Raw genomic sequence first — 27946 nt, forward strand, 5'->3', positions numbered from 1 at the left:
CGATCAGGCCTTTGTGGTATGCCTGATCAATAATGGAGAGGTATTGAGATCTGGCTTCGGTTAGTTTTTCAGGTAGAACCAGCTGGTACTAGTCCTTGTTGTCAAGGATTTTGTAGCACATACTGATGTATGCACTTTTATCCATCATTACTACATTGCCTCCTTTATCTGATGGCTTGATGATGATATCCTCTTTTTGCATAATATTGGTGAATGCTGTTAATTGTGCTGGTGACAAATTATTTGTCACGTTTGGGAAACTCAATGGCTTCGATTTGTTTAATGGTTTGTTTTAGGAATGCCCAGATTGCTGGGCAGGTCTGGAGATTGGGACATTTTTGGGACTTAGCCTTGAATTTGGGTGGCATCCGAGATTATTTTTGTGTCAGGTTCTTCCTCTTCGGATGAAGAATCATGAGAATCCCCATAACCCTCATTCTCATCCAACAACTGGATTAATGCCTTAAGAGCCCTAAAGTCCTGAAAATTAAGGCCTTTGTATAGGTCTTCTTCTCTTTTTACCAGCTTTCCCCTATCATTATCAAACATATATTTATATGTAAGATTTCTAGCAAAAATATGTAGATCCTTAACTATCGTAAATTTGTCGATTTTTTGTAAGAAAAAAAACAGACCCAGTGTTAGCACTTCAATTTCTATTGGTGATAGTTGGTAGGAAGAAAGATTAACAACATCTAATCCCGATTCAGGGTAGTCTGCTTGATGACGAACGGTCCATCTTTCCTGTTCGTTGTATCATTGGTGTAGCTGGAGGGTTGGGGATGGAGCCGAACCTGAATTAGGATTACGTGATTGATTAGTTTTTGGTATCGCACCTGGATCTCGTGGAGGTAGTGGTTCATTATCCCTTTCATCTGAGAACATTAACAGGGAGGGAGTGGCTCCTGAAAAGGAGTCACCCTGGGCTCCCTCCATTAGTTCTGAGTATTAATTGTTGGGTGGATGCCTAGACGGAGAGACAGTATGTTTTTTATGTGTGCCTCCTTGGGACTGATGGTCATTGGTATTGCCACGTTTTGCTAAACGTCCCTTACCATGTGAGCCTTGTGTGGATTTAATAGGTTTTTGGGAGGAAACAGACGATGATGATATCGATATCTCAGAGTCTGATTTGTAAGGTGTCATAAAATTGATATTTGATCGATGTGATCTACCTCGTTTACTAATGTGGCTTTTTTTTACATTTATATGCGTATCCACCTGAGAACGCTAGTTTATCTTTATAAAATTTGTTATTTTTTTAACAATGTTTTTATTATAGTTTTCTAAATACTGTAATAGATCACGTTCTCTTTTTTTTAAACTCAGTACTAGTGGAGGGTTGACTACTACTTGCTCTAAGTGTTTCAATTTCCCTGTCCAATTCCATCAGGTCTTTGCTATATTTATCTTTGAGCATTGTGATCATATGTGCTGAGCATTTATTGAGATTTTGTTCCCATTCCTCCTTGAAAGGTACATCTGTTACCTCAAAAGAGGGAAAAATTTGTATTCTAAGTCCCTGAGGACTTATCTTTTCTTTTAAATATCGACCAAAGAAGCGAACGTGCCATCCCAAATTGGATTTTCTCTCCATAAGCCTTTTGAGCTTCAAAAAGAAAACATCAAGACCTACTTCAGTTTGTGCTTGAGGAGTACAAGTGCGACATTGTAGAACAGGGAGAAAAAATAAGTTCTCAAAAAGGCATATCGGCGAGCCAAACAAAACACACGAGAGTCACTCATCTTCCAAAACAAGCTTCGCGATACGAGTCCCACTACAAAACTCATTATGACATACACTGCCCACCAAGACATCTTTCGTAAACTCATTATCAATAACTGGCATTTTCTCTCTGAGGATTCCATTATCTCCAAAATAAAAGCGGGATAACTGGACTATAGGAGAAAACAACTCAAGTAATTTTCCATCCCTGATTACAGTAGTATAAGGAAAGAGGAGGGGTGGGAAGGGAAAGCGAGCTGGTGGGGAAGGGGGAGGCTGGACAAAAACCCTCCTCAAGGGGTGGGATTTTAGGGAAAAATTGGCTGAGTTGTGTAGGTAAGCATTTGGATAAACAATTAAAATAATAATATTTATTGAACAACAATATAAGAAAATGTACACAATACATAAATGGACATATACTATAACAGTAGTGACATCAACGATTCGTGCGTGACTAAAGCCAACATGTTTCGCTAGTGGAAATTCGCTTCATCAGGGCTAGACACGATGCAGTTAATGCATTTACACTGTGTAAACAAAAAGCAGTCTTAGATCATCCAATGACATAACAAAGCCTAACAGATACTGATTATAACAGACAGTTGCTCACCTACTATAGTTTCAGGACTAGGTTAAAATCACCATTCAAAAGACAGCAACCGCAAAGCCGGCCGGTATGAAATGTCGCTGGGTGCCAGATCCCAGAATGACAGTGCCAGTAGGAGAACTGAGCCATACACTCAGGATGTTATACGTGGGAACCACTGCTGCAAATTCAAAAGAAAAATATATATGTATATATATCAGGCGGCATCAAGGGTAATTAATAACTCAGTCTATATTGACAGTGATTGGTCATTGCCAAATCCGTTATATGGAATCAATGATATATATATATAGTGCCCGATATTATATAATATAATAATATAATATATATTGGGTAATCCTATTAGTGCAGGGGCCCAACGCAACTTTCCTTGGACTTACATACAAATCAAGATAATGCCAAATATAGATATCCCCACAGGGCAAAGACCACAGAAGCATGACAAGTAACAAAAGCTAGGAGACATCTGCATACAGTCCCCAGTACATAACCGGAAAACCGATACTTTCATAAGAAAATGTTTCTATCTACAATATGTGGACTTACCCTTCTAAGCAGGAGAGGGAGGGAGGGGGGGAGCGAGGACAGCGCCAAAAAGAAGTGTTTGCTCATAGAGGATACGGGCGTCCGCCCGTTCACGATGGATGGCCGCAGGATGTGTCAGACAGACACCATCCGCGCTTCCATCTTTAAATGGTATGGCCCCACCGGAAGCAATCAGGTCAGAATGACCTCCGGCATTGCTTCCGGTCCGGGTGTCCCTGCCGTAATGCGCGCGCATGCGCACAGCGAGCGTGAGCACGCTCCACCTAGCGTAATGCGCGCGCATTGCCCACAGCGCACATATGGCGTGATGGGCAGCTGGGGGTGGATAAAGGGGAAGCTCCACCCCCTGGGCAGGGACATCCGAGTCCTCCCACTTAGTCGCAGACATGACCGGACGGCTGCGGATGTGCCGAAAAATGGTGCCAGAAAGACAAAAATAAAAAATAAAAAATAAACAGTATAACAGCGGATAATACAAAAAATATATATATATATGTATACATACTTATCGGTCAGGAGGACCGACTATCTAACGATAGTTGTATAAATATGCTTTAGCAATAAATAATATACACAAAGAAAAATTTAATTATCTGCATGGAAAGAAAGTGGTTGAAAAAATAGCAGCAAAGAATTTTGTGATGAAATTGATTATTCAGTCATAACATAAGTGGGAGATACTAGTGAATAATAGGACTAGCTAGTAGGGGTCACTCAATAACAACCTAATTCCCCTAGTAAGTATGAAATAAATCCAATAAGCTTGTTTCTAGACTCCCAGGATGGATAGTTATCAACTGTATAGATATACGCAGTGTTGTACGCCTAAAGGGTAAATAAGAGAATACCCCAGCCTTATTGTAACCCCAGATGACAGACAATGAAACGGAGGTGGAGGTGATGGTGACATCCACAGCTACGGTCATAATTTCAGCAGGTAAGAATTGGTAGCACAAGATATGGTATATAATTAGAATATGTGCGTACTCGGTATTTATGAGGGTAGCTGGGATTATAGAAAGGGGTTAAACGTGAGTGCAGTGTTGAGGCCCGGTGGACTGGTTGCCCGTTGGTTATATATCCACCTGGCCTCACGCTGCAGGATCATTCTATCCACATTCCCACCCCTCTCTGGTTCAGGTATAACCTCAAGGGCGAAGAAGGACACATAGTTAGGATCATAGCTGTGTTGGAGGCCCACATGTTTACAGATGGGGGTATACAGTAGTCCTGCGTCCAGGTAGTACAGGTGGTCCTGTATCCTTCTAGCAAAAGGGCGTTTAGTTTTCCCTATATAGAAAGCACCACAACGGCACATGGCTAAATATACAATGCCCGTTGTGGTGCAGTCAGCATATCCTTTAAGTTTGTGAAGGCCTCCTCTCGGGAGGGGACAACTCCGGCCCTCCCTAATCCATGGGCAAAATTGACATTGTCCGCATCTGAAGGTGCCGCTGCCACCCTCGGCCCCTGCCAGTGATCTTGCGGATTGTAGGTGGCTATGGACAATCGCATCTCTAATGGAGCGTGATCTCCTATAGGTAATTTGAGGCACGCTGGCCACATATTTTGAGATGATAGGGTCCTCGGACAAGAAATGCCAGTTGTTACTAATGAGACTTCTAATCTCCTGTTGCTGTGATGTGAACGTAGTGATTAACCTAGTAGTGGAATGTTGGTCTCTCACTTTCTGTTTAAAGATGAGAGTGTCACGTGGGTTCAGTTTGGCCCTTTGATAGGCTCTTTTTAGGACTTTTTTTTGTATTATCCGCTGTTATACTGTTTATTTTTTATTTTTGTCTTTCTGGCACCATTTTTCGGCACATCCGCAGCCGTCCGGTCATGTCTGCGACTAAGTGGGAGGACTCGGATGTCCCTGCCCAGGGGGTGGAGCTTCCCCTTTATCCACCCCCAGCTGCCCATCACGCCATATGTGCGCTGTGGGCAATGCGCGCGCATTACGCTAGGTGGAGCGTGCTCACGCTCGCTGTGCGCATGCGCGCGCATTACGGCAGGGACACCCGGACCGGAAGCAATGCCGGAGGTCATTCTGACCTGATTGCTTCCGGTGGGGCCATACCATTTAAAGATGGAAGCGCGGATGGTGTCTGTCTGACACATCCTGCGGCCATCCATCGTGAACGGGCGGACGCCCGTATCCTCTATGAGCAAACACTTCTTTTTGGCGCTGTCCTCGCTCCCCCCCTCCCTCCCTCTCCTGCTTAGAAGGGTAAGTCCACATATTGTAGATAGAAACATTTTCTTATGAAAGTATCGGTTTTCCGGTTATGTACTGGGGACTGTATGCAGATGTCTCCTAGCTTTTGTTACTTGTCATGCTTCTGTGGTCTTTGCCCTGTGGGGATATCTATATTTGGCATTATCTTGATTTGTATGTAAGTCCAAGGAAAGTTGCGTTGGGCCCCTGCACTAATAGGATTACCCAATATATATTATATTATTATATTATATAATATCGGGCACTATATATATATATCATTGATTCCATATAACGGATTTGGCAATGACCAATCACTGTCAATATAGACTGAGTTATTAATTACCCTTGATGCCGCCTGATATATATACATATATATTTTTCTTTTGAATTTGCAGCAGTGGTTCCCACGTATAACATCCTGAGTGTATGGCTCAGTTCTCCTACTGGCACTGTCATTCTGGGATCTGGCACCCAGCGACATTTCATACCGGCCGGCTTTGCGGTTGCTGTCTTTTGAATGGTGATTTTAACCTAGTCCTGAAACTATAGTAGGTGAGCAACTGTCTGTTATAATCAGTATCTGTTAGGCTTTGTTATGTCATTGGATGATCTAAGACTGCTTTTTGTTTACACAGTGTAAATGCATTAACTGCATCGTGTCTAGCCCTGATGAAGCGAATTTCCACTAGCGAAACATGTTGGCTTTAGTCACGCACGAATCGTTGATGTCACTACTGTTATAGTATATGTCCATTTATGTATTGTGTACATTTTCTTATATTGTTGTTCAATAAATATTATTATTTTAATTGTTTATCCAAATGCTTACCTACACAACTCAGCCAATTTTTCCCTAAAATCCCACCCCTTGAGGAGGGTTTTTGTCCAGCCTCCCCCTTCCCCACCAGCTCGCTTTCCCTTCCCACCCCTCCTCTTTCCTTATACTACTGTAATCAGGGATGGAAAATTACTTGAGTTGTTTTCTCCTATAGTCCAGTTATCCCGCTTTTATTTTATATATTCTAATTGGGTGAAGAACCTGTACCTGCTGGATAAGGACTATTATAGGACTGTTTTGTATTTACATCGACATATGTTCTGATTGATTGTTTATTATTTGTTGAATTTTGCACTGCATGGTATATTTTCTTGCTCCTCCTTTTCCTCCTCGTAAAGGACTTTCCTTCTTTTGCTGTTCTTTTTCTGTCTATACCAATCTGGTTTACGTAACCCTTAGGGTGAATATTATAGCCCCACTGTCTTTACAAGAGAATTTATCGTTCAGCATCCTTTCATGATGTCCCAATTTTTGGGAACTAACTGGGATCAGTTCCTGGATAACATACAAAGTGCATGCACCTCCCATTCACAAATAGAGGTTAATTTAGATGTCTATTTCCTCAAACTGAAGAGACTTATGGAGAAAAAATCCAATCTTGGGTGGCATATCCGCTTCTTTGACCGTTACCTAGGGGATAGAATCTGCCCCCAGGGATTGAGAATCCAGATATTCCCCTCTTTTGAGGTGACCGACCCCCAATTTAAAGAGGAATGGGAACAGAATTTAAACAGCTGTTCCGCAGACCTCATTAAAATGCTAAAAAAGAAATATAGCATAGAGCTAAGTGATCTTGAGAAAGAAATTGAGGTATTAAAAACAAACGGACACCAACTCGCATCAAATGCGGATTTCCAAAGAAGAGAGAATGAACTGATGCAATATCTGGAAAACTATAACAAAGACATAGTTATGAAAAAGGAAAACAAGTTCTATAAAGATAAACTTGCCTTTTCAGGGGGATATGCATATCGGTGGCCTAGAGGCCACTACAACAGGCAAAGAAAAATTCCTCGATCAAATAATAGTTATAATAACAAAAGTATGAAAACAACATATAAATCCGATTCGGATGTCTCTGTGTCATCGTCCTCCGTTTCATCTTATAAACAACCAACTAAAACGACACGGGGCTCACATGGCAGAGGTCGACTACCAAAACGAGGCAATAGCCACGAACACCAAAATAACGGAGGGTCACAGAAAAGACGGATGATGTCTCCTCAGAAACATCCCCCAAACAACCAACATCAAGATCAGGCGGAGGGGTCCTCTGATATATCGGGTTTAGGAACAAGTACACCATTACCACTGTTTGACAATATGGGAGTTGACGCCCAACGGGAACTGGGAGCCGTACCCAAAACTTCCCAGGGTCGTAATATCAATTCAGGCTCAATCCCTTTAGGGAGCATTCCCAACCCACCGGCCACCCCAATGGCCCAACGCAGCGGGAAGATGGACTCATTCGTGATAAAACAGCCAACATTGGGACGGGACTAGACGTCATTAACTTATCCTCACACCAACTCACATCAACGGAAAGGGACGTTCTTAGGCTAGGACTTAGCTTTTGCCCCTCACAACAAATTGACAAATTTACCCTTGTAAAAGATCTATATATGTTCGCTAGAAATCTTACATATAAGTATATATTCGATACTGATAAAGGCAAATTGCTAAGTAAAGAGGAAGACCCATATAAAGGATTCAAGGTACAAGACTTCAGAGCACTTAAAACACTAATCCAACTGCTGGATGAAAACGAGGGATATGGGAACTCAGAAAGCTCATCATCGGATGATGATGAAGCTGGTCCAACTATACCTCTAAAATCATTAAAATTCAAAAACAAATCCCAAAAATTTCCAAACCTCCAGACATGCCCAGCGGTATGGGCTTTCCTCAAACAGACTACAAAACAAATAGAAACTATACACTTTGCAAAACCTAAAGCAAAAAACCTGTCATCAGCACAACAATTGGCGTTGGCGGACCTAATGAGGAGAGACGAACTAGTGATAAAACCGTCGGATAAAGGAGGGAACATTGTGGTAATGAACAAAGAAAATTACATCACAATGTGCTTAGACATTCTCAACAACCATGAATGGTACCAGCAGATTCAACCCCAAAAACTGATTGAAGCTAGATCGCACTACGTATCTATCATTAATCGGGCCTACTCCAAAGGTCTGATTGATGGAGATACCCGTGAGTTCCTGGAGGTGAAATGGCCGGTAACACCGACTTTTTATTCATTGCCCAAGGTCCACAAGAACCTATCAAAGCCCCCTGGACGTCCAATCGTCTCGGGAATAGGAAGCCACACAGAAACTGCGAGTCAGTTTGTGGATAGCTATATGCGCCCACATGTCACAAGCCTACCATCTTATCTTAAAGATACGCTGGAATTATTAAAGATACTAGAGGGCCTTACGGTACCTCCGGGAACGATTCTGGTAGCTATCGATATCGAAGCTCTTTACTCAAGCATACCACACAAGCTGGGTGTTACAACGGTTGCTGAATTCCTTAAGGAACGAGACACCGATAGCTGGGATATGTGTCAATTTGTGATGGAATTGTTGGAACACATACTTACCAACAACATTTTTCTCTTTAACGGCGTGACCTACCTCCAGGTACAGGGGGTAGCGATGGGGACTTCATGTGCCCCATCGTACGCCAACCTGTACCTGGGGGGCTGGGAACGCCATCTCTTCTCGGATGAGGGGACTGCGATGTACCTCTGCCATATTCTCTTATGGCGGAGGTACATCGACGATGTCTTACTCATATGGACGGGGACAATGGAATTACTCAGAAGCTTTATGGAACTCCTTTCATGTAATAAGTTTAATCTCAAGTTCACTATGCAGTGTAACACAATGACCATTCCATTCCTGGATCTACGCTTGGTACTCAGAGACGATGGCTCAATCTTCAGCACATTATACAGAAAGGAGACGGCTGGCAATACCATCCTACATTTTACCAGCTCCCATCCCCACACTTTAATTAATAGCATACCCTACAGTCAGTACCTCCGAATCCGACGAAATTGTGCCAGAGACGAGGACTTTGAGCGAGAGGCGGATGCCCTATATGATCGTCTACTTAAACGTGGGTACAGCAAAAAAGTCCTAAAAAGAGCCTATCAAAGGGCCAAACTGAACCCACGTGACACTCTCATCTTTAAACAGAAAGTGAGAGACCAACATTCCACTACTAGGTTAATCACTACGTTCACATCACAGCAACAGGAGATTAGAAGTCTCATTAGTAACAACTGGCATTTCTTGTCCGAGGACCCTATCATCTCAAAATATGTGGCCAGCGTGCCTCAAATTACCTATAGGAGATCACGCTCCATTAGAGATGCGATTGTCCATAGCCACCTACAATCCGCAAGATCACTGGCAGGGGCCGAGGGTGGCAGCGGCACCTTCAGATGCGGACAATGTCAATTTTGCCCATGGATTAGGGAGGGCCGGAGTTGTCCCCTCCCGAGAGGAGGCCTTCACAAACTTAAAGGATATGCTGACTGCACCACAACGGGCATTGTATATTTAGCCATGTGCCGTTGTGGTGCTTTCTATATAGGGAAAACTAAACGCCCTTTTGCTAGAAGGATACAGGACCACCTGTACTACCTGGACGCAGGACTACTGTATACCCCCATCTGTAAACATGTGGGCCTCCAACACAGCTATGATCCTAACTATGTGTCCTTCTTCGCCCTTGAGGTTATACCTGAACCAGAGAGGGGTGGGAATGTGGATAGAATGATCCTGCAGCGTGAGGCCAGGTGGATATATAACCAACGGGCAACCAGTCCACCGGGCCTCAACACTGCACTCACGTTTAACCCCTTTCTATAATCCCAGCTACCCTCATAAATACCGAGTACGCACATATTCTAATTATATACCATATCTTGTGCTACCAATTCTTACCTGCTGAAATTATGACCGTAGCTGTGGATGTCACCATCACCTCCACCTCCGTTTCATTGTCTGTCATCTGGGGTTACAATAAGGCTGGGGTATTCTCTTATTTACCCTTTAGGCGTACAACACTGCGTATATCTATACAGTTGATAACTATCCATCCTGGGAGTCTAGAAACAAGCTTATTGGATTTATTTCATACTTACTAGGGGAATTAGGTTGTTATTGAGTGACCCCTACTAGCTAGTCCTATTATTCACTAGTATCTCCCACTTATGTTATGACTGAATAATCAATTTCATCACAAAATTCTTTGCTGCTATTTTTTCAACCACTTTCTTTCCATGCAGATAATTAAATTTTTCTTTGTGTATATTATTTATTGCTAAAGCATATTTATACAACTATCGTTAGATAGTCGGTCCTCCTGACCGATAAGTATGTATACATATATATATATATTTTTTGTATTATCCGCTGTTATACTGTTTATTTTTTATTTTTTATTTTTGTCTTTCTGGCACCATTTTTCGGCACATCCGCAGCCGTCCGGTCATGTCTGCGACTAAGTGGGAGGACTCGGATGTCCCTGCCCAGGGGGTGGAGCTTCCCCTTTATCCACCCCCAGCTGCCCATCACGCCATATGTGCGCTGTGGGCAATGCGCGCGCATTACGCTAGGTGGAGCGTGCTCACGCTCGCTGTGCGCATGCGCGCGCATTACGGCAGGGACACCCGGACCGGAAGCAATGCCGGAGGTCATTCTGACCTGATTGCTTCCGGTGGGGCCATACCATTTAAAGATGGAAGCGCGGATGGTGTCTGTCTGACACATCCTGCGGCCATCCATCGTGAACGGGCGGACGCCCGTATCCTCTATGAGCAAACACTTCTTTTTGGCGCTGTCCTCGCTCCCCCCCTCCCTCCCTCTCCTGCTTAGAAGGGTAAGTCCACATATTGTAGATAGAAACATTTTCTTATGAAAGTATCGGTTTTCCGGTTATGTACTGGGGACTGTATGCAGATGTCTCCTAGCTTTTGTTACTTGTCATGCTTCTGTGGTCTTTGCCCTGTGGGGATATCTATATTTGGCATTATCTTGATTTGTATGTAAGTCCAAGGAAAGTTGCGTTGGGCCCCTGCACTAATAGGATTACCCAATATATATTATATTATTATATTATATAATATCGGGCACTATATATATATATCATTGATTCCATATAACGGATTTGGCAATGACCAATCACTGTCAATATAGACTGAGTTATTAATTACCCTTGATGCCGCCTGATATATATACATATATATTTTTCTTTTGAATTTGCAGCAGTGGTTCCCACGTATAACATCCTGAGTGTATGGCTCAGTTCTCCTACTGGCACTGTCATTCTGGGATCTGGCACCCAGCGACATTTCATACCGGCCGGCTTTGCGGTTGCTGTCTTTTGAATGGTGATTTTAACCTAGTCCTGAAACTATAGTAGGTGAGCAACTGTCTGTTATAATCAGTATCTGTTAGGCTTTGTTATGTCATTGGATGATCTAAGACTGCTTTTTGTTTACACAGTGTAAATGCATTAACTGCATCGTGTCTAGCCCTGATGAAGCGAATTTCCACTAGCGAAACATGTTGGCTTTAGTCACGCACGAATCGTTGATGTCACTACTGTTATAGTATATGTCCATTTATGTATTGTGTACATTTTCTTATATTGTTGTTCAATAAATATTATTATTTTAATTGTTTATCCAAATGCTTACCTACACAACTCAGCCAATTTTTCCCTAAAATCCCACCCCTTGAGGAGGGTTTTTGTCCAGCCTCCCCCTTCCCCACCAGCTCGCTTTCCCTTCCCACCCCTCCTCTTTCCTTCCATTATCTCCAAATATGTGGCTGCAGCACCGCATATTACATACAGGAGATCCCATTCCATTAGAGATGGATTAGTGCACAGCCACCTCCCCCTTTCGGCTCCCGCGTTGGGAGCAACAGGTGGCAGCGGCACCTTCCGCTGTGGGCAATGTGAATACTGTCCATGGATTAGAGAAGGTATTGGCTGTCCCCTTCCTAGAGGGAGCTTCCATAAATTTAAAGGGTATGCTGACTGTTGCACCACTGGCATTGTCTATCTTGCCACATGTCGCTGCGGCGCATTTTATATTGGGAAAACTAAACGCCCATTTGCTAAACGCATCCTGGATCATCTATACTACCTGGATGCGGGTTTACTTTATACTCCCATATGTAAACATGTGGGTTTAAATCATAGTTTTGACCCCACATATATCTCATTTGTCGCATTGGAAGTCATCCTAGATCTGGAAAGGGGTGGTAATGTAGATAAAAAGAACCTTCAAAAAGAGGCCAGATGGATTTTCAATCAAATAGCTACCTATCCACCTGGCCTCAATACAGCGTTATCTTATAAACCTTTTTTATGATGTATATCATATTCCTCTTTCCCATTCCCCCCCCCTTCTTTTTTTCTTTTGCAATTTCTATAGTGGGGTAACTCTATACATATGCATGTTCACACCCCTTGTCCCTTGGTATGTAGTATGGGTGAATATATTTGTATTTTGCAGTAGTTAATATCATTGTTTGATTATTCTTTATCATGACGGTTTCTGGCTGTGCTTCGGGGGACTGCTGATCTCCTCATACTAGAGCTTCTGTGTGGCTCACTTGGTTCGCTTTTAGCCAATGGTAGGGGAAACGGTCGTCCCTGCACAAGAGGGCAGAGTTTTCCCTTTCCGCCCTCATATGCCATCCCCGCTCGAGCATGGTATGGTCAGCATGTGTGCACAGCTTTCTTCACTGCGCACGCCCCTCCGCAGGGACATCCGGACCGGTTGTGCTGCCAGAGGTCGCACCCGATCTTTCACTTCCGGTAGGACCGTGTCAATACAAGATGGCAGCGCCTGTCTGGTCTTTGACAGAAGCACCCTGCAGCGGGGCCTGAGCTCCCGCACTGCCGTTGCACTCCCTGTAGGATTTGGCCACACTTCTACAAACTACCACAAGGTAAGATCTGTTATGTGATAACCTGGCTACGTATTCCTGTGGGACTGGCTGCCCACAATATGGTAGTATTTGTTGATACTTTTGCTGTGGTATTGCACATATCCTCCTGCATTTAAACACTTACTGCCCAACAATAAAGATCTATTAATGTACTTGGCACTGATATTAATAACATTCTCAGCCCATACCATTTTAAGTCACTTTTGCGAGCCCCTGACTTGTGGCCTCCGATTTAACTTCTTGTACCTACCATACTCTCAAATATCATTATTTATTTATTATTTATTCCTTTTATTATTGTGGTTACTATAGGTATTTAAGGCTGACCTTATATTCGGTCAATATCGGTCATACCATTATGCTTAAACAATAGAGGAGTTCCAGTTTTAGGAATCTCCCTTTGTTGTATTACCTATTATTTTTCTTACCTTTATTATTATTGTTATGATTATCAATCTTTTCTTAATATTATTAGATTACCACTTACCCTGAACACGGTCCAGTTCCCTTACTGGCACGGCCCTTTTGGACCTGGCATCCATGGGTCATTTGGCGCCGGGTGGTCCATAGGGAGGCGTTTGGTTGGTTGTGATATGTATTCAGTAGGGCCCCCCCCGACTGTCACAGACCAGGTAAGCTCTATTATATCTTGTACTTAATTATTTTCTACCTATACCATGAAATATTATCTTTGTAAATGCATTTGATAGTTACGACCATATTAATGATTTATATTTTTGTATATAATTTAGATGAAATCTGGGATGCTTGTAATGCCCTGACGAAGCAAATATGCGAAACATGTTGGCTGACTACAAGTGATTTCAAAGTTTCTGTACGGTCGTATTATCCTGCTGGATTGTAACTTTTTTACTGTACATTTTATATGTCTTCAAATAAAATTTGTATTTTTATATTAATCGTTGTGATACTGCTTACTTCAAACAGACACATCATCTCCCTTTAAAGTCCCACTACTCCTCAGAGTGAGTTTTATCTCCCTCTTTATATTTTCCTGTTTATCTAGGGATTGGGAGTCCTGTGTCTGTTCTCTGGACATAGTCCATTCACCTCTATACATCAATTTCTAGCCTGTCCATGTCCATTTTGCGAGCTTTGCGAATTCTGGAAGAGATTTGGATTAGGCTACCCCTGATTGTAGACTTATGAGCTGCCCACAGAGTGGAAGGGGAGACGTTGTCCACGTCATTCAAAAGGAAGCATTCCTGAATGTGTTTTTCGATTTCACAAACATGAGTGGGGTTGCTGAGGAGGGAGGCGTTTAGTTTCCAGTGATATCCTGGACGTTGAATTGGTCCGCCATTCAGTGTCAGGAGAAGAGAGTGGTCCGACCAGGCAGAGTCTCTAATGTCTGACCGCTGCACCAGCGGAACATGTTGAAAAAGATGATCTATTCTAGAAAAAGAGTGATGTGGGCTGGAGTAGTGCGTATAGTCCCGTGCCCGGATTAATTTCCCTCCAGATATCTACCAAACCGTGATGGAATAACTGTCTGGCTACATTCAGACTCTGCCTGGTAGGATGGACATGTTTTTTGCCTGGAGGACGTGTTTTATCGATACCCGCATCGAAGGCTAGGTTGGAGTCTCCTCCATAAATGACTAGGCCTTCAGCGAGTGGTGCAAGGGCATGAAAAAGGGATTTGAAGAACTTTGCCTGCCCCTTGTTTGGCACGTAATATGAAATGAGAGTAAAATTGTTCGTCTATGAGGACCTTTACCAGCAAAAATCTGCCCTCCGAGTCCTTGAATTCAGATACCAGGGAGAACCGAGTTTTGCGAGAGAACAGGCCTACGCCTTTGGTCTAATTTTCAGAGTTCACTAAATAAAATCTGGGGAATTTGGCATGAATGAATGAAGGAGTATAGGATTTAGGGAAATGTGTTTCCTGCAGGAACAGTATATCTATTTTCTGGGCATGATAATATTGGAATATTTTCCTTCGTTTCATAGGGGAATTAAGTCCCTGAACGTTGTGGGTGGCAATGTGTAGAACTGGTCTATGTGTGGTGGGGTCAGCCATGGAGCAGTGTAGGGGAGAAAGCGGGCGATCCCCGACCACCTACCTTCGTTGCAGAGGCTGTTCTCATTGCGAATGCTGCGAGAGGGTTCACCATGACATCTGTCAGATTCCTGCGAAGGAGAGAGACCACTTCCGTCACTGAAAGAAAAATTTGAAAGATGAGGGATAGAAGAAAGAAGAAGACAGTTTGAAATACAGGAAGAAATGAGCTCCGAGGTAAAGGTGAGAACCAGACCACCTCACCCAGAGAAACAATCATGGTATCCCCCAACTAGTGTGGGAGTTCCCGGACCAGGAGCAGTGAGACCACTACGGTTAACTACTCAGAGTACGGGAGTAGGCGCATTGGACCCGCTCCGTTCCCCTAACTGCTCGTAACAAATGCAAAAAAAAAAAATGACCGGGACTTAGGGTATGGTAGGAAATGGGCGAGAAAGGAGGGAAGTGCAAAAATGATAACGAGGGACCATAAACTATAAGTCCGGTGTACAACTAGCCTAAGAGGTCTAGATAAAGAATGCAAACTAAGAGGAGGGAGATAGGAATGGGCAAGAGAGGAGCCTAATGGGCCTGATACGGCTCCAGCCTTATGTTGGGGGGAGGGGCTAGAACAGTTCCCTCTGGATGCTCCTTGACAGCACCAGTGGACCTAGAAAGGGAGTAAGTAATAATCAATTGGGAAAAGTTCCTCTGGCGTAGGCGCGGACCGTGTAGTAGAGCAAACTTGTCGAGTTCGGAGGATCAGTCCTGGAAGTTGTGCTGGAAGTCCATAATGTCCAGCTGGTCATCTGAAAAAAGTCAAAAGAAAAAAAAAAAAAAAAAAAGGGAGGGCATTAAGGTGAAGGGGGGTCCTCACCAGATCTGTGGAAGTTCAGATACACCATAGCATGGTCTAGGGACTCAGTGAGGGGGTATAGCAGAAGCAACCAGAGGAGCAGTAGACCCTAAAAAACAGACAATGTGGGGACACGTTTCGGGTGGGCATAGATGCCAGGGGTCCAGGAGGTTCCTGACCCAAAAAAAGGGGGAATGTTGTGGTAAAAGGGAGAGGATCCTCTCAAAATCAGGGGGGGGGGGGAGACAGTCTTTAGCTTTCTTGTTTCTGAGTGTCATCCAGAGAGGTTAGAGGGCTAGATGGGGGTGGGCATTTGGACATGCCGGATGAAGAGGTCTGCATGGGAGAAGGTGGATCCTTTGGAAGAAGGCCCAGTTTTTGCAGTAGTTGTTCTCCTTCCTGGAACGTGGAGAGTCGAAAAGGCTTGCCGTTAAGTTCAAATTTCAGACAAAAAGGGAAAAGCCACCAATACTTATTCTTTTGACTCAGAACCAACAGAAGGGGTTTGAGCACCCGCCTTTTCTGGATAGTGAAGGGAGAGATGTCCGCGTAAATTTGTATCTAGTGTCCCATCAGCTGGATCTGTGGGGAGGTGCGGGCACTCCTCATGACCTCTTCCTTGACACTGTAGTAGTGTGGTTTGACCACAATGTCGCGTGGTAGGCCGCCCTGGCGGGGGGGGTGGGGGTGCCAGGGCTCTATGCGCACGGTCAAGCTCTAGTCTGTGGGCTTGGATGAGGTTTTTGATGAGAGATTGTACTGCATCAGGGACATCTATTAAAGACTCATGCAGACCCCTGATTCTAAAATTAAGCCTTCTGGACCTGTTCTCCAAGTCATCAATTTTTGCCATGCCCCCTTCTAGTTGGTCATGCATTTCCTGAAAGCGATCGGTGTTTTGATTGACTCGATTGTGGCGTCAACTTTGTTTTCAATGCGGGAACCTAGGATTTGGAGGTCCGCCTTAAAATCAGAGGTGATTCTGGATGCAGTCTGAGCCAAACCCTTATCCAGCATTTCTGCGAATTTTGAGAACATGAGTGTAGGGTCCTGGAGCTGTGAGGTGTACTGGCTTGTCTCCTGATCTGAGATATTAGGCCTGGGAGTGTGAGCTCCTGAGGGGGACATGTGCATTTTCATGTCATCCAGGGTCTGGTTCAGGAGGGAGACTGTGGAGGCTGGTGACAGTGGATCTTCACTTGTTGTGGGTGATGGGGCCCCTCCACATACCTCCTCATGTGTGCCACGCCATGGAGAAGAGCCTGGGATCCCTGTGAGGGCCTCGTGAGGCGACGGATCCGCTGCCATCTTGGATTTTTCGGCCGCTCCCGGGCGTGCTTCAAATTGTGCCCGTAATCCTCTCCTGGCTGCTCCTACTTGCATGAAAGCGTTCCCCGATGCTTACGGACCCCTCCGGTCCCGGTCTGGCAGAGTGGGGGCGAATATATCTGCTGCAGGGTGCGCGGAATGGATGGAGCGGTGCGGAGCTCTGTGATCAAGCGGCCATCACAGAACGCCACGCATGCACACTTGATGGAAATGAGCCATTCTTGAGATCTGTGTCATGACTAGTTCTAGGGCATCAACACAAAATAGTAAGGCAGAGGGTAGTGTATGCAGTGCTCCACCAGGGTTTGATCCTGGAAGACAGGATCCTGCTGGTTAATTGTCCTAGTGCAATTGGCAACAGTCTGGAAAATAGAAATTGCCAGAGCTGGGCCTGAGAGGTTAAAGGGAGTCTTTAAAAGTATCTCAAAATTATCTGTCAGCAGAATTTTTAAATGAAGGGACATCATGTTTAAGACTGAGACAGTGGGGTTTATCAGTGGAACAGTCTGTTGGGGTCTGCTGGGGGAAAGAAGTTTTATTCATCCTCCTCTAAGCCTGCCACAGGGTCCTCTTCATTCCCTTTCTTCTATGAGATGGTGGGGATGGAAAAGGTGCTTGGCACTTGTGTTCTAGACCAGGATGGTTGTATTAAAGCTGTTCGTAAAGGTGAGAGTTTGCCTATGTATTTGTGTGCAATTTCACTCAAAATAGAACCCCAAATGCACTGCTTTGACGCCTGATAGGGTGGAAGTTAGTAACATTTTAAACTTAAATAATGTTAATTTGTTAAAGCCAGCCGAATTTTCAGACTGCACTTTACTAGAAAACATTTTCGGACATAAGTCCCTCCCTAAGTTACAATGTTATTAATCATCTTAAAATAAACCTGGGTTTACACTCTTACTTCTGCCATTTACAGGCAATATTCCCAATCGAAGGAAAGGGCTCCATTCAACTTTTTGAATATGGATATGAAAATATTTAGCCAATATGCTTGCTTCCAGAATGAATAGTTTCTTAAATACAGCCCAATTAAAGAAAAATTCCAGGCATGATATATTTTTACATAGTTAAGTTGCTCCAGCTTGGTTGTGTCTACTTTAATGTTTCAGCTTCCAGGGGCATCAGTCAGGTATGATATATTATACATAGTTACAATGATCCTAGGTGGATCAATGCAACTATGTTAAAATATACCATGCCTGGAATTCATCTAGAAGTTCTGTTCCAAGTCAAATGGTAGTAAATAGGCAGCTTGAGTTTACTTTAAAGCACATGCTAAAAGGGTAAAATAAAAACATATAGATTTGGTATGAATACATGCAAATTCCCTCATGTTTACCCTTGAAAAACAGACAAATAAATGGTTGGTGTGTCATAAGTATGGTATGGTCCTACCTGCTTCTTTTACATGAAAACAGCTTTGAATTTCTTAGCATGTGGTGTCAGACCTGCTTACTTAATTTCTGATGGATTACAGATAACAGTGACCTCTCCTTATCTCCTCTATGACTCTCCTTGAGCACAGGAAGTTATCAGCCTGCAAAATCAACTTTTTTCCCCACTATCAAACAGATATAACAAAACACTTACAACATAATGGTATATTTAACAGACCAAAAAGAGCAAATAAGTTATTGTTAGGATTTGCGTGCACAAAGTTTATAACCTATAAATTTGTAGAAATTCTTAACTGGGATGAAATCAAAGAATACCACCAAGCATCCCTTGACGAAATTCTTGTTACATTCAAATACCCCACTGAGTTTTCTACCCACCACACAGAGCAGACCTAGCCAATGATTTAACAGGTTATGAACATAAGTTGCTATAATCCTCATATTTCAAACCTATCTCTGGTATTTACTTGCACATCAATGCTTTATCAACTTACTCTGCACACACGTACAGTGAGGGGGAAAAAAAAAGTATTTGATCCCCTGCTGATTTTGTACGTTTGCCCACTGACAAATAAATGATCAGTCTATAATTTTAGTGGTAGGTGTATTTTTACAGTGAGACATAGAACAAAAAAAATCCATAAAAACGCATTTCAAAAACGTTATAAATTGATTTGCATTTTAATGAGTGAAATAAGTATTTGACCCCTTCGCAAAACATGACTTAGTACTTGTTAGCAAAACCCTTGTTGGCAATCACAGAGGTCAGACATTTCTTGTAGTTGGCCATCAGGTTTGCACACATCTCAGGAGGGATTTTGTCCCACTGCTCTTTGCAGATCCTCTCCAAGTCACTAAGGTTTTGAGGCTGACATTTGGGAACTCGAACCTTCAGCTCCCGCCACATATTTTCTATGGGATTAAGGTCTGGAGACTGCCTTGGCCAAGTGTTTTGGGTCCTCATCCAAGATTTGATGGTACATGGTCCTTTGATGCGGTGAAGTTGCCCTGTCCCCTTAGAAAAACACCCCCCAAAAGCATGAGGTTTCCACCTCCATGTTTTATGGTGGGGCTGGTGTTCTTGGGGTCATAGGCAGCATTCCTCCGCTTCCTCTAGCAACCTTCAGACAGGCCAGTACATGTGCTTTCTTGAGCAGGAGGACCTTGCGGGCGCTGCAAGATTTCAGTCCTTCTCGGCGTAGTGTGTTACCAAGTGTTGTCTTGGTGACTATGGTCCCAGCTGCCTTGAGATCATTGATGAGATCCTCCCATGTAGTTTTGGGCTGATTCCTCATTGTTCTCATGATCATTGAAACTCCAATGAGGTGAAATCTTGCATGGTGCCCCAGACTGAGGGAGATTTGTCAGTTAAATTTGTTTTATTCCATTTGCAACTAATCGCACCAACTGTTGTCACCCTCTCCCCAAGCTGCTTGGCGATGGTCTTGTAGCCCATTCCAGCCTTGTGCAGGTCTACAATCTTGTCCCTGACATCTTTGGACAGCTCTTTGGTCTTGGGCATAGTGAAGAGATTGGAATCTGATTGATTGCTTCTGTGGACAGGTGTCTTTTATATAGGTAACAAGCTGAGACTAGGAGCATCCCTTTAAGAGAGTGCTCCTAATCTCAGTGCATTACCTGTATAGAAGACACCTGGGAGCCAGAAATCTTGCTCATTGATGGGGGATCAAATACTTATTTCCCTCGTTAAAATGCAAATCAATTTATAACTTTTTAGAAATGCATTTTAAAAAAAATATTTTTGTTGTTATTCTCTCACTTTTAAAAACAACCTACCATTAAAATTGTAGACTGATAAGATCTGTCAGTGGGCAAACATACAAAATCAGCAGGGGGTCAAATACTTTTTTCCCTTCACTGTATGAAATCAAATGGAGAAAAAACTTGCTTCCTTCAAAGCTTAACATAACTGGCTACACATCTGGACTCTTTGCAAGATGCTCACATATCAAAACAGGATTTACTCATAAGGAACTCACAGGAATCACTTTTGCTTTTAAAATGTTTAACTTTATACAAATTTGAGTATGATATGCCCATTATTATTTAAATCCAATTTGCCTACCCTACCTCTGACTACATACCATGTTCCCTGTCTGAGGATTAGGACTCTGGCATTGTCTTCCAATTTAACTCCCTTTGTTTGCACATCTTGCTCTTTACTAGTTCCATTACGGTTTTCTCCCCCTTTTCAGTTTCCCATTTCTCTTTTCCTTAGAGTGTATGTAAACCTTTAACAATAGACTTATATAAAAAGGAAAAACAGACTAAAGAGCGAAAACTAATTTCAGGCACCACATTTAAGATGTGTTGTTCTTGGGTTTATTTAGTTATTTATTTCAGGTACTTATATAGCGCCGTCAATTTACACAGCGCTTTACATATACATTGTACATTCACATCAGTCCCTACCCTCAAGGAGCTTACACTCTAAGGTCCCTAACACATTCATACATACTAGGGACAATTTAGACAGGATCCAGCTAACCTACTAGCATGTCTTTGGAGTATGGGAGGAAACCGGAGTACCCGGAGGAAACCCATGCGGGCACAGGGAGGACATGCAAACTCCAGGCAGGTAGTGTCATGGTTGGGATTCGAACCAGCAACCCTTATTACTGCTAGGTGAAAGTGCTATCCACTATACCGCTCCAGTTTAGATGCAAGTTAAAGCGGGGTTCCACCCAAATTTTGAACAATATCTGTATGTATTCTCTTCCTTGCCTAGATGCTGACATGCCGTTTAAAAAAATTTAAATCGCCGTAATTACCTTTTATTTTTCTATTCTTCTTTGCACTTCCTGGTTCTCCTCCCGTGGGAGTAGGCGTGTTTCTAGCCTCTCCCAGACTCCTGGGAGCTAGTCTCAGGCTTCCCAGGATGCCACTGAGCATGTGCGGGAATGAGCGATGATTGCTGTGAGCACAGCATTCACCACATCCAGGAAATAAATGCTTGTGAAGATGGAAACCGCCTGCAGTGAATAATATAAGTTATTCTTTCCGACGAAATCTGACACAGGCAGACATATTACACACAATATGTGAGTATGTAATGCTGAGAAGAAAAGTTTGTGAATGAACTCAAAAAAAGAAAAAATGATAGATAGGTGGACCCCCGCTTTAAACCTCTCCTCATAGCATTTAAAACTTTACTGTTGATTGTAATATGTATATACAGTATTTGATATTTTCTTGCTTCCAAGATCCTCAATTTAATCAAAAAGGACTTAAATCACCGGACTTAAGTCACCGAAGAAGATAAAGGAAGGTGATGTAACATACATCGTAGTGTGTTGCTTACATTACCGTTTGTGATGAAGCTACTTACTGCTACTACTAGAAACTGCTACTAATGAACAAGCTTGGTTATTCAGTGATGTACAGGACTGTCTCTGGCCCCTAAAATAAATCTTTATAGACACAATCAAGAGGGCTTCCTCACAAGCAAGACACAAAGAGAAGGTTCCTTAAATTTATTAGAGGCTGCAGAGACCAATTTAATATGTACCGAAAATGCAATTTTAAGGAGTGGGACCCCTGATTTGTTTCAATTGTGTAGCTGTTTACCAAACAATTTATAAAAGGGGAAAAAAAAAAAAAAAATCACACCGTGTTCGAGTGCTTTTGATTTATTATAATACTTTGGATTTAGCAATATGGACATAGATGTTGTCAATAATACTGTGCTGGTTTTGTGGTCTTGCTGAGCCACAAAAATATGGGATTTGTTGTGATGCCTGAAGCCAGTAGCAAACTATTATATGCTCATTATTGCTCCAGAAAAGCCAATGCATTATGACTTGTCCTCTGTAGCAGAATGCATTTACTGCCAGAAAACAATCAGGTAAAGTTCTGTGCTCCATTTATAATCAAAGCATCTCTTCGGTCCTGTAAAAGTGGCAATAATTATATGAAAAATGTGCAACAGCAGACAATCAATTACCGTATTTGGATACAAACATTTCTTTGGTCATTCTAAAAAAAGGTGATACATTTGGTTGACTTACAAACAGAAAAGATGCTTGTACAAGCATAACCAGAATTTTGAACCATAGAACCTAGTTGATCCTATCTGGTTATTAAGATTTTGTGTAAAGATTTAACAGCATTTTTTAAACTAACCAATCACTTATGTAAAAGTAAACTAACAACATTCTGACCTGAATTTTAAAGTCACAAGGCCACATTGTGTATTCGAAAAAAAATGGACAAACATTTTGGAAAAGTGCACAATTTTCTTCAAGAAATACTGAAGGCATAAAACGTTTAATACTAATGAAAAAGGTCCCTCTGGCTTACTATGTATATAACTTTCTTGTTGGCTTGAAGCGGAACTCCAGGCAAACAGCTGCAATGCACAGGTTAATACATATATGTGAACAGTCTTACCTGCCATAATATTTGTAATTGCATTCATTTGCTCTTGTGATTTAGCCAACCCCGGTCTGACAGCTTGATAAGGCTTTACTTTTCATCTGTGCAGATTAAGTAAATCTGTGCTTTGTCTATGTAACACAAAGCAACTGGTTAACTTGAAAGTCACCCTCTTCAGTAGCACATACTTACATTTCCTTCACTCCCAATGCTATTGTTTAGCAGCCGGGAGCAAAAGAAAATAACCAGTACCTTTGGGTAAGCTGGAGCAGGTGACCCACTCTTCCTCTCATGGGACAGTGCTGATGCTTGGCCCAACAATGTCAGATGAGCACAGGAGAGGTTACCCATGTGTGAAGTACAACAGAGGGTGTCCTTTCTTAATGTTGTCAGTTGAGGGTGGTATCAAAGTAAACATGCTGCTTTACACTGCATGGGCAGACCACAACCACTACCTTAAACAATAAAGCTTAGCCACCAGCCTCTAAGAAATGAAAGAGCAGAAGCACAATCATGAGGTCATCACTCCTGTGAGCATGTTTAGGAAGGGAAACTGACAGCACCATGCAAAAAGATAGAACCTTGATTGGCTTAGAATTCAAACCCTCCCTTTGTTTACATGCCATTCAAAGGCTATACATAGGCTAATAACACAATTTCAGGCACCAGTTTTAAATAATAATAATTAAAAAAAAAAAAACACTAATGATTTTTAATGGATACATAATGGGATTAGATGGTGTTAGAACAGATGCTTGGTGTTTAGCTTCAAGCTAAATTCCGGGCACACAAACCTCTCAGATAAAGAGGCACTGCAGTCTGCTCACCTAATTTGTAATAAAAACATCTTTGGCATTCTGAAGCTTCCCTCCAACCACTTTGCATATTATTTTACACATACTGTGATTCTGTACGTGTCAAATATGCTGCAGAAATCTCCCTCCACTAAGGCCCCTTTCACACTGGGGCGGGAGGTGCATCGGCGGTAAAGTGCCGCTGTTATTAGCGGCGCTTTACCGTCGTTTTAGCGGCGGTATTCAGCCACTAGCAGGGCGGTTTTACCCCCCCCACTAGCGGCCGAGAAAGGGTTACCGCAAAGCTCCTCTGCAGAGGCACTTTGTCAGCTTTATAGCCACGCTGTCCCATTGATTTCAATGGGCAGGAGTGGTGAAGGAGTGGTGTATACACCGCTCCGAAGATGCTGCTAGCAGGACTTTTTTTCCCGTCCTGCTAGCGCACCGCTCCAGTGTGAAAGCCCCCGGGCTTTCACACTGGAGACACAGCAGCGTCTGTTTCGGCTCGATTTGCAGGTGCTATTTTTAGCACAATAGCGCCTGCAAACAGCCCCAGTGTGAAAGGGGTCTAAGTCTGGCTGTAGCAATTTTAACTGTGGGCAGGGGAACCTGCTGCCTGTTCACTTCCTGGATTTACGGACACACAGAGGCACACCTCCAGCTCTGCTTTCATTGGCCCTCTTATGACTCATCCCCCATCCCTTCCTGGCAAACTTTCCCGAGAGAGAGCTGTGCATGATGTCATAAGCCTAGGCTTATTACCAGACAGAAAACAGGAAGTGGGCTGTATAAGGTATTTACTGGCAGAAAAATAAATGTTTTACTATCCAAAGTTAAAACATTGGCAGAGGATTTAATGGATGGAAAGTTGAAAAAATAACTAAAAGGTCCACTTTAATTACATTCCTCAATAGCCACAAAATCATGGTGTGCAGCAAATAGCCACAAAATCACGGTGTGCAGTGGTGACATCATCACTGTGCTGACATAGCCTTGCAGAGTGTAGAAATGTGGGAAGAAAGCAGCAGGCACACCCTCCAGTTTTGCCTGGAGAAAACTTCAGGAGAGGGTGAATACAAGACCAATCACCCTACATAAGAAGAGACAGCGGCAGGCTGGTATTTTTATAGGAAGCTCCTGCACAGAGGAAATGTGATCATGCTGTGATCATGCTGGATCACGGCACAGATATACAATATACACAAAGGACACAGAGATTCACATTTGAATACACATGCCTCCTGTATTTAGGACAAAATTTGCTTAGCCTGAAATTCAGCATTCCACCATTCCCAAAATAAAATCTAAACGCTGGCCATACAAGTGTCAGTTTTTTTTGTTGTTCAACTTGTGGGTTGAACAAAAAAAAAAAAAGAAAAAAAAAAAAAGAAAAAAAAAAAAGCTGACCCGATTCCCCCATCCATACATTCGAGGTGGATGACAGAATCCTACTCACTGTATCTTTGTATTCGGATAGCAGGGAAACGCCTGTGACTTCAGAATACACGGATGGAGCAACAAGATACTGACAGGGCGGTTGAGCAGAAGCTGATCGGTAAATTGACTTCTGCTCAACCACAGAAGTCATACATGAATCTAAATATGTCCGGTCCCTGCTAAACTGGTCAATTTCGATCCATGAATGGCCAGGTTAAATGCGTAGTTAATAGTTGTGTTTACAATACAATGCATCTCACTGTAGGATAACGTAAAAATTAGGAACGAATGTTTGGAGGAAAAACAACGTAGACACGTGTCAGCATTAACTGTCAAAGTGTCTGTGCATAATTGTTCATGTACTGTAGAGATTAATGGCTCTGTGTTTCAAAGCAGGTTCAATTGATCAGACACCAAGGCAGTTGTGAATGAGAAGGTGCCCTAAGAGGTGGAGCACAACCACACAACAATACAAAGCTTCCTGCTGTGTACGTATTAACCCAAATATGCAGTTTTGCATAGTAATATATTGCTAATAAGACACATTCACAACACTGTAAGCAGGTTGCTTTTGCTACATAAAAAAATGCCTATTTTTTACTGAAATGGGTTGGATTTGTTTCCACTTTTGGAAAACTGGCTTTGATTAATAACTTGGTGCAAAGTGCAATGGTGATCAGTAAATCAGATCAAAATCTAAATTCCATTAGAGCCCAACTCCAGGCCACACAATTTATTTTGCTTTTTGGATAGACTAAGAAAGGGGTTAGAGTCTATGTTGAGTTTTTAATGCCCCATTTTCCTTAATTCCTGTTTTAAAAGAGCAAGAATCTTTTCCAGGGCAGACAAGCAGAGGGAGGAAAGGTTAGAACCTGGAGCTTCTAACCTACTGTTTAAGTGACTGGTCTCAGGAAGAGAAATCATATCTATGTGGACACGAGAATTTTCAAACACTGACTAAAAATCTCAGTGCGTACATGTAATCTCAGGCAGCATGTAAAACCTGACATAACCCTTCCAAACCCCATCCAAAACAAAATAATCAGCTGAAAAATGAATAATTGAAGTACAATGCATCAGGCATTAAACGATCTTAAACCGAGAATTTGTATCTGTTCACACATGTACCGTGTCGATACAAAGGATGGCAGTGCATTTACGAAGTAATTGTTGTAGTACTCATATAGCTGTCACAAAAACAGCATAATCTGGTACCTGGATGAAGCTAGATGATGAATGTTATTAGATTGAATGGGTAATAAGGCATTTTGTTTTGATGTACAGGAACTATAACTGAGTGTGATTCTTAAATGCGAATTTAACAGTACTGATGGGATGCATAGATAAGAGAGTAAAAGGGAGGACTTTAGTACTTTTCTTGCTGACAATGTTGCTCCAGGATCTTTCAGTGCTGGCCTATGTACCTGCCCATGCTATTTCTTTTGAAGGAAACTATCAGTGTTTAGATGGAATGAGCCCCACTGTTTCAGCAGACATAGTATAATAGATTTAGGTTAACATTACAGTTAGAAAAAAAAGGAACTGTACTTACAGAGTACAGTTCCTCATTTCTGTAATATTAGTTGTAAAATGTGCTAAACAGACTTCCAGCAAGAAAAGTAACTTCAGAGAAGTTTCCTTAAGGCAAAATGTGATACACTGCTCCCTCCAAGGACTTAAAGTGGAGCTCTACTCAAAAGGGGAAGCTTCGCTTGTTCACATCCTCCTCCCCTCCACTGCCACATTTGGCACTTTTTTGGGAAGGAGCGGGTACCTGGTTTTGACAGGTACTCGCTTCCACTTCTAGGTAAGATTGCCACGACGATCTCCAAGTATGTCCGGCCCCTCCTCCTTCCCTTAGTGAAGATGCCGGCGACTGAAGCCGATTGGTGAATTGGCTCAGGGTGCCGACATCGCTGGATCCCAGGACAGGTAAGTGTCATTATATTAAAAGTCAGCAGCTACAGCATTTGTAGCTGCTGACTTAATTTTTTTTTGCCCACACTGGAGCTCCTCTAACATTCCCTGTTACCATTTATAAGGCCCCATAGGTGATATTCTTGGAAAAGCAAACTATAAATGCCAATATCGAGCTCTAGTTTTTCTTTACCAATGCGCCACTTATGTAATAGTTTTCATATACTGTAATAGGTATACTGTGTATTTGACACAAATTTTGGCCTCATATTCTGCGTGGTGAATGGACTATAGAAATGAGCTATATAAAAATATACAATTTTATGGCTAATTCATTAATGCCCTGTACATATAATGTAACTTAGACTTTTCACCAAAATCATAACAGTCAACATAAAACATAATCAACTTTTTCTTTCTAGTTAATCTTTAAAAAAAAAATAAAAATTTTTTTTTTTTTGGTCATGTGATCCGCCCTCTATAATATTGAGCCTCCATTGCACAGTGAAGTGTTCTGATGTTGTTCAGGATCAAAAGGCGGCTCAGGGATTGCATGTGATGTCCGTGTTAGCACTTTGGTACAGTCATATCATAGCCAAATTCTCAGAAGTGCTGTGAGCATGAGGCGTGGCTGGAGTGCTGGTTCCTGACTTATAACTCTTTGGGGCCCGGCTTGCCTTGAGGAGCACCAGGAATGTATCTGTGGTGATTGCCCCAAATTCAAAGGCAAAAGTTCCATAGTAGACAAGAACATTTATTATAAAAGTCCATTCAAAGAGAGCAGCCAAGTGTTGCAGCACAAAGCCTTCCTGGATGAAGAAGACACCACCTGAAAGGTAGAAGTTAAGGAAACATCTGGGAGGATTGTCCTAAT

General features: G+C 42.5%; 1 protein-coding gene across 2 annotated transcripts in view; it reads right to left on the reverse strand.

Moving 5' to 3' along the window:
- Window positions 1-20856: 20856 nt before the first annotated feature.
- The window catches only part of LOC141106142 (transmembrane protein 150A-like), a 205673-nt gene continuing 198583 nt past the window's right edge, over window positions 20857-27946 (reverse strand). For both annotated transcript variants that reach the window (XM_073596616.1, XM_073596615.1), the window contains one exon: window positions 20857-27901. In XM_073596616.1, the coding sequence (XP_073452717.1) occupies window positions 27657-27901 (245 nt within the window). In that variant the 3' untranslated portion in view covers window positions 20857-27656. The remainder of the gene's footprint in view (window positions 27902-27946) is intronic.

The sequence above is a fragment of the Aquarana catesbeiana genome, linkage group LG08, assembly GCF_042186555.1.
Source record: "Aquarana catesbeiana isolate 2022-GZ linkage group LG08, ASM4218655v1, whole genome shotgun sequence".
Classification (NCBI taxonomy): domain Eukaryota; kingdom Metazoa; phylum Chordata; class Amphibia; order Anura; family Ranidae; genus Aquarana; species Aquarana catesbeiana.